Source organism: Dermacentor albipictus, chromosome 1 (assembly GCF_038994185.2).
Source record: "Dermacentor albipictus isolate Rhodes 1998 colony chromosome 1, USDA_Dalb.pri_finalv2, whole genome shotgun sequence".
Taxonomy (NCBI): Eukaryota; Metazoa; Arthropoda; class Arachnida; order Ixodida; family Ixodidae; genus Dermacentor; species Dermacentor albipictus.
The window spans coordinates 467,801,456-467,816,044 of NC_091821.1; the positions used below are offsets into that span (position 1 = coordinate 467,801,456).

The 14,589-nt window shown below is 48.8% G+C and overlaps 1 protein-coding gene across 6 annotated transcripts in view; it reads left to right on the plus strand.

Moving 5' to 3' along the window:
• Window positions 1-14,589, plus strand: part of LOC135909812 (THAP domain-containing protein 11-like) — a 96,436-nt gene that overhangs the window by 9,746 nt on the left and 72,101 nt on the right. For all 6 annotated transcript variants that reach the window (XR_010566810.2, XR_010566809.2, XR_010566811.2 and 3 more), the window contains exon 2: window positions 14,399-14,560. Coding sequence is in view for 1 of the 6 variants with exons in the window: in XM_065441866.2 (XP_065297938.1) it covers window positions 14,399-14,560 (162 nt within the window). In the remaining 5 variants the exon portion in view is untranslated. The remainder of the gene's footprint in view (window positions 1-14,398; window positions 14,561-14,589) is intronic.

Sequence of the window (14,589 nt, forward strand, 5' to 3'; positions counted from 1 at the left end):
TGTCCAGCTATGTGGCGTTCGCGTATTTTTAAACTCTGGCTAAAGCTAGCTGGGACAGCCTATGCACCAGCAGAACAGCTTATGTATGTTGAAGCCCAAGGTGGTACCAGCGAGCCTGCATCTCTGGAAGTTGAACATAAATAATAAATTGGAACATACAGCATGTACACCCATGAACAAAAGTATACTGGTTTGGGACTGCGTAATAAAGCTGACTTTCTCGACTGCTTGTGAATGGAACTTGAAATTGAGGACTGCAGTCCAAACTTGGCATCACAAGCTTTCCAGTGCACTCATGAATTTTCTTAATGCATGTTAATTATAAAGAAATTCAGCTTTTTTGGCAACCCTTTGCGCCATATTGGGGGCAAGCTCCACCACTGGAAAAGCTGGTGCCACCATCGACGTGACGGGGCATGAAGGATCACGTGGGCAGAGCGGCTGCGTCGGCTGCTTTGGAAGTGCCGAAGCAAGCTGAAAACGAGAGTTTTGAATCTCACCTGCACTGCGGTTCTGATTAAGTGGTGAGGTTTTCCCCCCTGGGTGTCTGCTTTACAACATTTGAAAACACTAATAGGTAGTGGTTGCCTTTGGAGGCGTGCAGTATGGTAGGATAATGCTCAGTGCCGCAGTTCCGAATGCACACAACTGAACCCAGTGTCAGCCTTATTCGCACATAGCCACAGGACAGGAAGCTACGTGAAGCTTGGCTCGCGAAACAGAACCGGCAAACAGCCATCGGCTACAACTTGGGTATGCAGCAAGCACAGACGCGAGGAAGATTTCTGCAACAGTGCCGGGACTGCAATGTTCGTTCGGTGAGTAGCAGAAAACGCGCACTGAGACACTCGCCCGCTGCCGCTGCCCAGCTAAAGTCATCACGGTCTATGAACTTGCTGATGCTAGGTACTAGCAAGTTCACCGGAATGGAAAGGGAATGGTTAGAAGCACCTTAAAAAAGGCATGGCACCTGTTCATGTTTGTGTTATGAATTAACGCACTGGATTACGAAAAAAGCAGCGGGAAATCTCGCACTGAGAATAAATCCGTTAAACATACAGTGCGACACAACTTGATAAATAATATTGAAACATCAAAGAATTTCGAAGAAAAGAACGATTGAAATGTTGCGGTGCCACATTACAGTCGCCATAGGCATCGAAGTTTCTATAACAAAAATTTTTTTAACAGCTCTGATAGCATCCACGCAACAATGGTTGCTTGTGTACTGTCAAATGCTCATATTCTGCGACCTAAAGCTCACGGCACGGTGCAAAAACGCGCTCGCAGCGAAAGCGAAACACAGTGCGCGGACATGCATGCAGACGCACAGTCAATTGCTGTGAACTCGGGCGATCGCTGCATTGAGGCTTCTATCTGTTATGCTCCATTTGGTTATACAGACAGCCCATATACCACATAGTTTGCTCTCAGCATTGGTTGGTCTACCTTTCACGCAAGAAGCCAGTTTGGGAGACTGCATCATGGCAACCGCGCGCTGTGGCATTCACTGTACATATTCTGTAAAGAGATAGCGTCTGTAAGCGATTATGTACTGTTACGTTTCGCCTATGACGCGCGGTGTAGCCGGCGCGAATTCAACGGACACCGGGGCTTCGTTCAAAGCGGCGGACATTTTGGCCCGTTCGGAGCGGCCGCGACGCATCCCCGCCGAGCGCGTCCCGGCATGTTTCAGTGCCACGTGTCTTCGTGTGTGCGTGTGTGTGTGTGTGCCCACGCTTGTCAAAGCGTGGCAGCTGGGGAGAGGAGCTCCCCCAGTGTGAAGCGAGGAGGTCTGACCGGCGCCGGCCCGGCTGATGCGTCACCTCCTTGTCTCTACATGTCTCTCAGTCCGTCCGTGCCTCGCTGTCACGTGGTGTCATCTCGTGACCTTCCTTCTTGCCCGCGACGCCAAGAGTATAAGAGCAGCTGCCCCAGATGCCAGGAGAGAGGCTCCAATTTCTTCTGTTGAGTAACGTGCTCTCCCGTCTCTCCACTTCGGTCGACCTGACCGCCCGCTCTTTGCGATGCTAGAATAAACAAGTTGTTCTGTTAGCAGTCGCCTCATGCTTTGCTGGGACCTTCGGATGCTTCCAGTGTGCCCCAGGCCGCCAGGCCAACGCTACCCTTGGGGCTTGCGACCCATTTGCAACAACGGGCGCCAACAGTCCGGTTGCAACAATGGGTGTCAGCACTGAGGTTCCAACAGCTGGTGGCAGCGCTGAGATTCCAACAGCCGGTGCCATCGGTGCGGGTCCAAATAGCTGGTTGCCAGCGGTGAGATCGCGACAACGGAGGCCAGCAGCGAAGATATGCGGTTGACTGTATGCTGAGCAGCACAACGACCATCCGGGAGCAGTGCAACGAGCCCTGTGTGATGACTGGTTGCCTGCAGCGGAACGACTGCGCTGAATTCTTGGCTGCGAGGTTTGGTGAGTGCGGGACTTTCTTCTTCTGAGTTTTGCCAGGCTTTTGTTAGTGTCAGAAACAGAGCTGGTAATTGTGGTTGTCGTTGCTGCCGGGTTAGTTTGCGGCAAGACAATAGTAGGCAGTAGAGAAAGCAGCATTCAGAGCAGCCATGGATTTGAAGTCGTTGCGCAAACCGAAATTGTTGGAGCTTGCAAGAGAGTTGGGTCTGGATGTCTCAGACAAACTCAGAAAACCAGAACTGCTAAGGGCTATTCTTGAGTTAGGAGCTGAGGATGACGAGCTGTCGGAATGCCTTGAGACCATTGAGGAGAGAGAGACGGCAAAAAGACAGGAACGCGAACTTAAAGAACAGCAACAGCAACAGCGAGAGAAACAAGAGAAAGATGAGCGTGAACGTAAAGAACAGATAGAACGAGAGCAACGGGAGAAAAAAGAAGAGCGTGACCATCAACACGCTTTGGAAATGAAGCGTCTCGAGGTAGAGATGGAACGCGCTCGTAATGGCAGTCAGGCACACGGTGCAGGAGAACGAGTATTGTTCAAAATGACTGACTTGATGCGGCCGTTTAAGCTTGGAGAGGACATTGGTTTGTTCCTAGTTAACTTTGAGCGAACGTGCGAGAAGCAGGGGTTCTCTCGGGAAACGTGGCCACAGCGCTTGCTCACTTTGTTACCCGGAGAGGCGGCCGACGTAGTCGCTCGCTTGAATAGAGAGGAGGCAGAGGATTTCGATCAAGTGAAATCGAGTCTGCTAAAAAAGTACAGGCTGTCAGCGGAGGCGTTCCGTCGGAAGTTTCGAGAAAGTGAGAAAGGCAAAAGTGAGTCGTATACAGAGTTTGCCTACAGGCTTATGTCAAACATGCAGGAGTGGCTCAAAGAAGAGAAAGCGTTTGGTGACCACGAGAAAGTTCTGCAGTGTTTCGGGCTGGAACAGTTTTATAGTCGGTTACCTGAGAACGTGCGGTACTGGGTCTTGGACAGGCCAGACGTTAGTACGGTGGCTAGAGCTGCTGAGCTAGCCGAAGAGTTTGTGACGCGTCGGGCTCGCGGAGATAAGGACGGTCAAAATGGTGAATTTGGCTCCAAGTTTGAGAGGCCGAAGTTCACGCCCATGAGAGCAAAGGGGGGGACACGTAGTGCGGATGCGAGTGAAAGCAGTCCGACCGAACGTAAGGAGACGGCGGCAACCGAAGCCGAACGCAGAAAGCGGTTCGAGACGAGGCAAGCGCGCGTTTGTTATACGTGTCAGAAGCCGGGTCATTTTTCGGCGCAGTGTCCAGAAACAAAAACAAAAGTCGTGTTTTTGTCGTTATGCAGCACTGACGAGAACATGAAGCTTCTCGAGCCTTACATGCGAGACCTCCTCGTGAACGGGAAAGAGTGCCGAGTGCTTCGCGATTCCGCAGCTACAATGGATGTAGTTCACCCCTCTTACGTAGAACCCGATATGTTCACGGGCGAGTGCGCATGGATCAAGCAAGCCGTGGAAGCTCACAGCGTGTGTCTGCCCGTAGCAAAAGTGCTTATTGAAGGACCTTTCGGAGCACTTGAGACGGAGGCGGCAGTGTCATCTATGCTGCCCCCCCAGTACCCGTACTTATTTTCGAACAGGTCCGATCACCTCCTGCGCGAGAAGGGGCTTTTGTTTGGTGAGGCTAGCGTTCAGGCCTTAACCAGATCGAAGGTTCGGGAGCTCGCTGCAAAGGCGGTAGTTGCGGGGCCGACGTTGTCGAACGATGAGAAAGGGTCAGAGGCGCAGCAAGCTGATATTCAGAGCACGCCCGAACTGAATAAAATTGAGCCTGTAGCGTTAAAGGCACCAGATACTGGAGAGGAAATGCCCGACACGGGAAAGTTAGAAGAGCTATCTGAAGATTTGCTCATCGCGCCTACGTCAGACGGACTTAATAGGTTGCTAAAAGTCAGCCGGTCGGCTTTGATAGCCGAGCAAAAGAAGGATGGCAGCCTAGAAAACATACACTGCATTGTCAAGGAAGGTGTCGCCAAGAAAAATGCTCGCTTTGTGGAAAGAGGTGGGGTCCTGTACTGGAAGTATATAGACCGCAGGGGAGTGGAGTTCGATCAGCTGATCGTGCCTCAGTGCTATCGTCAGGATCTGTTGCGCTTGTCGCATGGGGGTTCGTGGTCCGGACACCTAGGAGTTAAGAAAACTAAGGACCGTCTCTTGCAAGAGTACTATTGGCCAGGGTGTGTCGGGACGCAGACCACTTTGTGAAGACATGCGACACCTGTCAGCGGGTGGGCAAACCAGGGGACAAATTGAGGGCGCCGTTGAAGTTGGTACCTATCATTACGGAGCCTTTTAGACGGCTCGTTATCGATACAGTGGGACCTCTGCCGGTAACAGCCACGGGGTACAGACACATTTTGACTGTGATCTGCCCAGCGACAAAATTCCCTGAAGCAGTGCCTCTTAAAGAACTCAGCTCAGTTGAGATAGTCAATGCACTACTGTCCATATTTGCGCGAGTTGGTTTTCCTGCGGAAATCCAATCAGATCAGGGCACAGTGTTTACCAGCGCTTTGACGCCAACTTTTCTCGAAAGGTGCGGGGTAAAGCTGTTACACAGCTCAGTGCACCACCCCCAGTCGAATTCCGTTGAGAAGCTCCACTCCGTCATGAAGCGCGTGTTGAAAGCATTGTGGTTTGAACAACAAACCGACTGGGAGTTGTTTCTGCCTGGGGTGATGTTTGCATTGAGGAGCGCGCCGCATGCGGCTACGGGGTTTTCGCCAGCTGAGCCAGTGTACGGTCGCTCGCTGCGATCTCCGCTTCGCATGCTTCGAAACGGATCACTGCCCTTTCCAATGGCTGCAGACCATCTCTTTCACAAATGGCCACCTCCTGCACTGGAGCCTCGCTTTGCAACAACATTCCTTTGAGGTTGGTTACAAAAAGGGGAGTCTCAACGGTAACGCCGATGGCTTAAGTCGAAGCCCCTAATGTGGGAATCAGCCTCAAAATTGTTTGTTATTGATGTTTTTCTTCCTGAGGCAGGATTTTTAACATATTGCTTTTGTGTAGTGTTCCAAAGTGATGATGTGCTTTCTAGTGCAATTTTCCGATTTGTGGACGCGTTCTGAGTGCTGCTAGACTACTGTAAGGAACTAGGCAGTAGTATAAAAGGGGAAAGAGCCTGGCATGGCTTAGTGAGGGTTGTGCCGTGCTTGCTGACTGAGCGGCTGAGTTTCGGCGTAGTTCTAACGCTTGCTGGGAACGAGAGAAAAATGAGAACTCTCCCGAAGTCACTTTGCAGTGTCCTGTGTGAACCTGAACGTGAGAACGAGGCCTTCTCGGTGCGCTGCGCTCAAGAAACGCCGAGGGGCGACCGACTTCGGTTATGAGCATCATCGAGCGACATCCCTCCGGACAGCGGATGCAGTCCCCTGACCATCGGGATCTCCTTCCCCCGGCGGGGCGGTCTGTTACGTTTCGCCTATGACGCGCGGTGTAGCCGGCGCGAATTCAACGGACGCCGGGGCTTCGTTCAAAGCGGCGGACATTTTGGCCCGTTCGGAGCGGCCGCGACGCATCCCCGCCGAGCGCGTCCCGGCATGTTTCAGTGCCACGTGTCTTCGTGTGTGCGTGTGTGTGTGTGTGCCCACGCTTGTCAAAGCGCGGCAGCTGGGGAGAGGAGCTCCCCCAGTGTGAAGCGAGGAGGTCTGACCGGCGCCGGCCCGGCTGATGCGTCACCTCCTTGTCTCTACATGTCGCTCAGTCCGTCCGTGCCTCGCTGTCACGTGGTGTCATCTCGTGACCTTCCTTCTTGCCCGCGACGCCAAGAGTGTAAGAGCAGCTGCCCCGGACGCCAGCAGAGAGGCTCTAATTTCTTCTGTTGAGTAACGTGCTCTCCCGTCTCTCCACTTCGGTCGACCTGACCGCCCGCTCTTTGCGATGCTAGAATAAACAAGTTGTTCTGTTAGCAGTCGCCTCATGCTTTGCTGGGACCTTCGGATGCTTCCAGTGTGCCCCAGGCCGCCAGGCCAACGCTACCCTTGGGGCTTGCGACCCATTTGCAACAACGGGCGCCAACGGTCCGGTTGCAACAACGGGTGTCAGCACTGAGGTTCCAACAGCTGGTGGCAGCGCTGAGATTGCAACAGCCGGTGCCATCGGTGCGGATCAAATAGTACTTTCTGTTTGTGCAAGATAATTATTTCGGCAGTAAAAAACTTTCGTTGTTTCGAGAGTACTTGCAGAAATCTCCAGAAGGGCTGCCACGTGGTGTTTTTGTTGAGTGCCGTAAGCCATACGTATGAGGAGCACGCCGCATGATCCCTCATACTACCCAAGGGAGGTGCTTCGCCCCCAATACCTTTACTCATGGGTGCACATAACTGTTGCTTCGGTTATGTCCCTTGCATGAGACCTTGTGATTAAATAGCGCACGATATTGACATGTCTACAATTAACGCATTATTGATGAGTGTTGCCTAGAGGCAACATAGCAGAAAAAAAATTAATCTCTTGCCGAGTTACAGTATTGAGTATGAAGTTCTAGGCTAAATATATTCGGCCCACGCTGAATGGCAGGCGGCAAGCATCATTTGTTGGTTTGGAGCAGAAACACATAACAAAGAAGAAGATTGGCATGTGACTCGCTTTCTTTTGAAAGCACTGTCAGACGAGGCAGACCAATGTCGCTCCGGCTGCAGTGGTGTCACACATGTGATGTAAAGCAAATGAAGCTGCCTGTACAAATGAAGCCTATGGCTGAAAAGATTTCCTCGAAGTATATTTTTCATTTTATTGATTATGCTTATGCTTGGTGTGTTGTGCACATTTAGATAAAAATAAAAATCCTATCTGGGTATTATGTCTCAGCCTTAAGGGGCCCCTCACCAGGTCTGGCCATTATGAGCTGATAAGTGCAGGGCATACAGTATGCGCTAATGATTGTGTCTGCTAAGTATTGCATCGCTATGCGCCGCGGAGAGAGCTAAGATTACAAACCAAATACCATTTGCTCTTCTCACGAGTGCCGTGCTCCCAGTCAGAGAGATCATGTATATGTGCAAGTGCGCCTATGTACAGGCTCGTCCACTCTTAGGGTGAACACGGCTCACCGTGGCCGCGCTCCGCGGGGCACCAGTGCGTCCGGCGCGGCAGCGCATCGAAGCGAAGCGGCGCAGGCGCACAGGGACCCAGGGGAGGTGCTTCGCGTCGTCTGCTACAGCGCTGGAGCGCACCGCCGCTTGCTTTGCTGTACACTTCGCTAGACCCAGGTGACTGAGTGCCCGAGGCGACATTGCAGGAAGGCGCACTTCATTAACTTTAGCATTTTCCAGCTGGTTCCGTCTACAGCTTGTCAACAGCCTGCTTAATCAATATACATAAACAGAAGCAAGCTTCTCACCACATAAGTCACTTAGCATGTTTTTCATATGTGATGAGGGTAAAAATAGTCATTTTTTCGCGCTGTTTATTAGGCTGGGGCCCTCTTATTTTACTTTCACAGCACTTGGTGTAGTGCATACCGAGAAACCTATTAGGCGCGCTCTTGGTTGGAGTCATCATGGAATGAGTTTAGCGCGCCGTTTCGCGCATGTCTTGATGCTAGAACGCATGTGCCTAATTGACTTAAGAAAACGACCAAAACCCGCTATAAATTTCAAAGTTAGAGAGCGATTGTTCAATCACGCATCATCATGTTTGCCATGGATTTTACCATTCAGGAGGGCAATACTATTACTTCGACAACAACTAAGAAGTGATATCCGCTGCTTCGCACTCTCTTATTGACGCGTTAATGTCGCTGGTAGGAGAGCATGGAGTGCTTACGCGATGTAAAAATGTGCTCTCCCCGGCATAGCAACTGATTTGGCGCCCATTTTACTCCTCCTTTTCATCTTTCTACATCCTATAAAAAAAAACTAAATTCATTTTTGCTGTCACAGCTTGTGTAAAATCACCGAAGCGGTGCCGGTCCTCTGACGGCTACCTGATGCGAGATGTCGCATTCTCATTTTGAGGAATCGTCGGTCAATTATTTGATTACATTGATTAGTTGAAGTAAAACATATGGCGCCGACGTTTTTTTTGCTGTTTTTTTTTCTCCTTGGAATCAATGCACGCCGCCTGCGAATGCTGTTTCCGTCCGCTTCGAATAGGTAATTAAAGTAGAAAATCTATAATCTACATGTCTGTTTTCTAGTTTAAATTACGTCTTGCCGGGTAATTAAGTCATTATTCGCTTCTATTTCATTTCAGTACTTCCTCAGAATGGGCCAAATGCATATTCTCACTAGCATATAATAATTTGCTAATTGTGTGGTATACGTCCCGAAGCGACACATGGAGTTACGCCATAGAGGTGGGCATCGGATAAATTTGGAGATTAGGAGGAATTTATTTCTTTTCTTTTTTGGGGGGTGGGGGGGGGGTCGGCGGGGGGGGGCTGGGCTGAGTGGGTAAAGCCCAAATATGAATACGGCACAGGAACCCTTGCCGCGGACAAGCGGTGCTGTTGCCGTCGTGGGGAAGTGGCCGGTACGTGTGTTGGACGAAGGCGGCCATGACATTTAAACCGACGGTCATGAGGCCGGCATGGTGTCGTCTGCCCACAGCATGCCGGTGGTCGGCAAACGGACTCGCCGTTTGTAAACACTAATCCCGGCCCAAGCCAGATTGCTGTGTTAAGGCCAGTCTAATTTTTATCTGACCATGGGCGTCAGCCCGATCAACCGCTGAGCCCCCCCCCTTATTTTTTGCATAAGTCATGCTACCCCATCCTAGCTTAATATGATGATGCGGTGCAGCCAACGACTACTCAACTGGGTGACTGGCCACTCAGGAGTTACAGATTCTGGGATGACTCGCCAAATCGAAAGACACCAGAGGTGCTTCCATTAAACGCATTTCCGTCGACTTGCATGATGAATTGCATTTTGTTCGGTTGCTGGTTGCCATGGCACTTCGGCGATAAAAACGCTGTAAAAGTGTTCCCCGGTGTGCTTTGGAAACTAGCCATGTCGCGGGTACTGGAAAAAGAAAGACAACGCACTGTAGATCTGTGCCTTCAAAACTATTCTCAACGCGTTATATCGGAGATGACAAAAATGCCGCTGAAAACTGTAAATAGAATCGTCCAGGCTGAAAAGAAGGATGTAAGAATTGCGGATGCTCCCCGTGAACCCGGCAAAGAGTGACCATTGTTGCAGCGGCTGCTGCAAACCCGACCTCCAGCGTTCGAGAAATTAAGAACAGCTTCAGGCTGAGTGACGTTCCTGACACGACTATCAAGCGTCGCCTCTAGGCCCTAGCCTAATTAAGAACGCGAAAAAAAAAGACTGTATTCTTACCCTCATCACTTATAAAATCATGCTAAGTGATTTATGTGGTGAGATTCTTGTTTCTGTTTATGTATATTGATTAAGCAGGCTGTTCACAAGCTGTAGACGGAACCAGCTGGAAAATGCTCCAGTTAGTGAACTACGCCTTCCCGCAATGCCGCCTCGGTCACTCAGTCACCTGGGTCTAGCGAAGTGTACAGCAAAGCAAGAGGCGGTGCGCTCCAGCGCTGTAGCAGACGACGCGAAGCACCTCCCCTGGGTCCGTGCGCGCCTGCGCCGCGTCGCTTCGATGCGCCGCCGCACCGGACGCACTGGCGCCCCGCGGAGCGTGGCCACGGTGAGCCGTGTTCACCCTAAGAGTGGACGAGCCTGTACATGCATATGCTGTGACGTTGCTCATAGTGACATGTGACTTGGAGAAATATTCGAGGCAACATCTGTTATTTGTGCATGTAATCTGTTGCTTCAATAGATTAATTAAATTTTACATAAATAATAAAACACAAACCTAATGTCTGCGAGTTTTTGTTTTACTTCGTACCGTAGCAAGACAGATGTACTTCCGTTTCATCTGCTAGTTCCCGCATCATTCAGTCGTACGCGCAGATTACGGAACTATGTCATTTTCAACCGTGTTCCAGCACACAATCATGCTCTGAGATCAGCTTGTGTCTCCCTTAGTGTTTGCGTAGCGCTGACTTATACCGCTAGTCAGGTGTGCACAGCATGCAAAATCATGCGCTGCGCAAAATGTGACAAATGCAACAGCTTGCAAGTGACACCAAGAGTGGAAGTGTGCCATGCAGCAAAAAAGGGAATGAAAAAAAAAAGAAAGTCAGGGCCTGCGATGCGTGCGTCATGCGATCCTCAATCTGGTATGGGAGAATGCAGGAAAGGATTTTCGCTTGCAAAGGCTAGATGGAGCAAGTGGAGAGAGTGTTACATTGGCGGTGGCACTTGCCTCCTGAAATCATGGATTCGCGGCACTGAAATATTTCTATCTCGGCTATTAACCATTTTGAAAAATTCTTGTGGCTAGAACACTCCTTAGAGGGCACGTAACAACGTGTAGCATATAACCGAAATTTTCTGTGTGGCCTGGTGAGGGGCCCTTTAAAGGGTTAATGCAAAAGATGAGATGGAAAATCCGGCATTGTCGTGACCATGCCGTGGTCCCAAATGGCTACAAACTCTCAACCTTTGGCGGGAGTTGAACACATGAACTTTGGTGTTCATTAATATGCAGGTAATTAATATATAGGTAATTAATACATTCGAACCCACAACTTTTGGTGGGATTTTAACCCACTACCTTTGGTGTCACTTATGGCAAAGTTAACTAAGGAACAGATAATTAAAGGGACACTTAAGAGAAAAATATTTCTTCTGCATCAGTAAATTACCTTTCTATCACACCAAAAACACCACTCTTACCACGATACAATGCTTGGTAAAAATAGAAAAAGCACACGAACTAAAGACAGGTGGCGACGACTCCTTGAAGTTCGCGCACCTGGTTACTGTGACGTCATGGGTTTTGATGGCACCCTCTAGGGCCTACTTAATTATATAGCGGTACAGATTGACTACATTGTGTTTTAAAATAACCGAATAATAAAAGTGGGAAGTTTCAGGAACCTCTACTCAGCCAACGCGGCCCTGATGCGAAAGCATACTTCGGAATGCCTGATGTCACACTGACGTACCGGCGTCAGGGTTTCGGCGCAAATTTCAAATACTGTTACTTCGACCTTCATTTTCTCATCTAATAATCAAAAGATTATATTGAAATGACTGCCTCCTGGGTTCTCAAACAATGCTTTATTAGTCTCAACTGATTTATTGTTTCGCTTTAGTGTCCCTTTAAAGTGCACTTAAGGCACTCGAACCCACTACCTTTGGTGGGAGTCGAACCTACAACCTTTAGTGTTGATTAAGGCAAAGCTATCCTGGCCACGGCGGCCACATTTCGATGGGGGCAAAATGCGAAAACACCCGTGTACTTAGATTTAGGTGCATGTGAAAGAAACCCAGGTGGTGAAAATTTTCGGAGTCCTCCACTACGGCATGCCTCAGAATCAGAAAGTGGTTTTGGCACGTAAAACCCTATAATTTAAGGCGAAGCTAATAAAGGGTCCCTGAAATGGTTTGGACAGCTTTTGTAGATGCATAAAGTACAGCTGCAGTAAGTCATTCCCACCACAATTTGTGTGAAGCATCTCATATTAAGAGAACTACATACAATTGCAAGTCGTCCTCCTCCATAGCCATGCATTTTCTCCTCAATTCATTTGCAGAGTGATCAGGGCTAAGCTCTGCCTTCACTGGCTCTGTGTCGTGATGGGACGTTGTGTCATCCACTTCTGCTGGTCTTGGCCTTTCCGCCAGCGGCCTGGCAGTCGATCCCAAGCAAGAGCACTCGAAGCAGCATGCATTGCGAGCATTCTGCTGCGGTGCTGAGTGTGTCCAGTATTCCGATAACCACAGGCGAGCTGGGTGTTCCAACGGACGGGTGGAGGCATAAAGTCCCTTCATAATGCTACAGCTGTGAAGGAGCTTTAGCCTAGACGTATGTGAGTGGCCTGATCGGTCAAGATCAGTCTGCACAGTCCAGCCACCTGGTGGTGTAAAGCTTAACCAGCCATGCAAAAAGCTAATATTGCTCTAAATAAGTGTAAAACATCTTAAACATTTAGAAAAACAGTGTGTTCGTGATTGCACTCCTGCCAAAAAGTTACACCAGCAGCAATGTAGAATACACTTTGTTACTGCTATATTAGTTCTGTGTTTGGTCGAGCTCTGTGCGACAGGGTGGCTGCACCATGCAGACCGTTCACGTTTGCGCCTCTGCTCATTTCATGAAACACCCAGGCCCAGTCCACTTGCGTTTGCACTTACCAGACTACCGGACATGCAAAACACTATTGTAGTAGTAATCCTCTGGCATAAAGTGACCGCTGCAAACATGCAAATCCCGGCGCCAATTGGATACGGACAGTCCGATGCGCTGCAGTCATTCTGCTCATCTGTTGCCTTGCAGAGGGACACAATGTCTCAGGTTGACATATTGCCAGTTGCTACGATTGCAGCCCACAATGTAACAAGGGCGAACCGTGGTGCTTGTGAAAAGAAAGATCAAGACCAACACTGACTGCGGAGCTCTTGTCAACGCGGAGCACATTGTAACACAAGCAGACGATGCGTCTGTGTGCTGGAAGTCTTGAGTGTAGGGATAAATTGTCCTTGTGCGTGCTTTTTGTGTTACTTTCTTTTTTTGCAGAAACAAATTAACTAACATTCCAACGATTACGAGCAACATTTGTTCGCCGTAAGGTTGGAAAAATTATAGGTGATGCACCCTGGGCAGCGAATCAGATAGCTCGCCCTACTGGCGTGATATGGTCACCTCGCGTCACCTGGCCAGGAGCGGCTGAAAACTCAGCTGAGTGGCATGCTGCGATTGGTAGCGATGTACATTTTTAAAACCTTATAATAAATTAAATGCTTTATGCGGAGCACTGAGATGCGGTAATCAATGATCAGAAGGACCTACTCTAATGACTCAGTACGGTTCTTCAAAGTCATTTCAGGGTTCTTTTAAGGTAGAGTTAATTAAGGCACTAGAACCCATGACCTTGGTGACATGACATGCAATGTCTGTCTGCACATTTATTTGAGCATACGGTGGTTTGTCGCATTTTTTATGAATAAAGTTTGTCAGTTAAGTCTAGCGCTCTGTCCTGTCCCAACATTTTTTTTTCTGTTAGTCTTGCTAGTGCTAGTAACTATGTCACATCAAATGCATCATCACCAACTAGCCCAACTTTCTGCCTTGATTACTCTGTTCTTACAAACCTTGTGTATTGTACGCATGACATGAATTGTGTAGCACTTTCTAGAAGGCATGCGGGCACCAGTGATTATGCGGGAACCTTCGGCGAGTCATGTATAAAAGCCGACTCGCTCGACCCGCAGATCATATTTTGGACAATTGCCACTATCATCGTGCTTGCATGTTAGTTTTTTGCTGGTCACAAGTTCGCCCAATAAAGAGTTGAATTTGTTACTCACAGTTTTGACACTGCTTAGGTTTTGACTGTCACTACACTGTGACAGTATTTGATAACTTCCTTTAAATTTCTATATTTGGCCTACCTCTGTTCTCGGGCCACTGTGTGTTCCCATGCCTGTCCAATCCCCTGGATTGGATCTGGGCCACTGTGACATAAGAAGGGATATAGATGTTTAAAATGTACCTACATTTCTGTACTGTGACATAAAGAGTGCATTAGATATGCGCTTTTCTCTCTGCGTACGCCTGCCTTCACCATTATACCCCTGACAAGGATCAAAGGTTGCTTTGGTCCTCGTGACACCACTGCATTGATGTCTCACAGCGTGCATCCACCTGAACTGGTGTTTGCATTTTCCCATAGCTTGTGAATGCTGTATTGTATAAACATAAATATTGTATTACGCTAAAGTTGCAGCCTGTGCACTGCATAAACATTGAATGAGATATGTTACATAAGATTAAAATTCAGTTGTATACCTTTCAATTAACCACTTCATAATAGCTTTGCTTCACTTAGATTCCAACATGTGTAGTGAGTGTGCATAAATTATTATTATTATTATTTTCTTTTTCTTGTAGTCCCGATAGGACACCTTGGGAGCCGACGAAGACCTCGCGCATTTGCAGTGACCATTTTGTCGGCAATTGCAAGAGAGATGTAAGCCAGCACCCATCTTATGTCCCTACCATCTTCCCATCTGTGTACCAGAAGAAAAGAGCAAACCTCGTAAGAGCAGAAAGGTACGAATAACATGAAAACACATACTTTC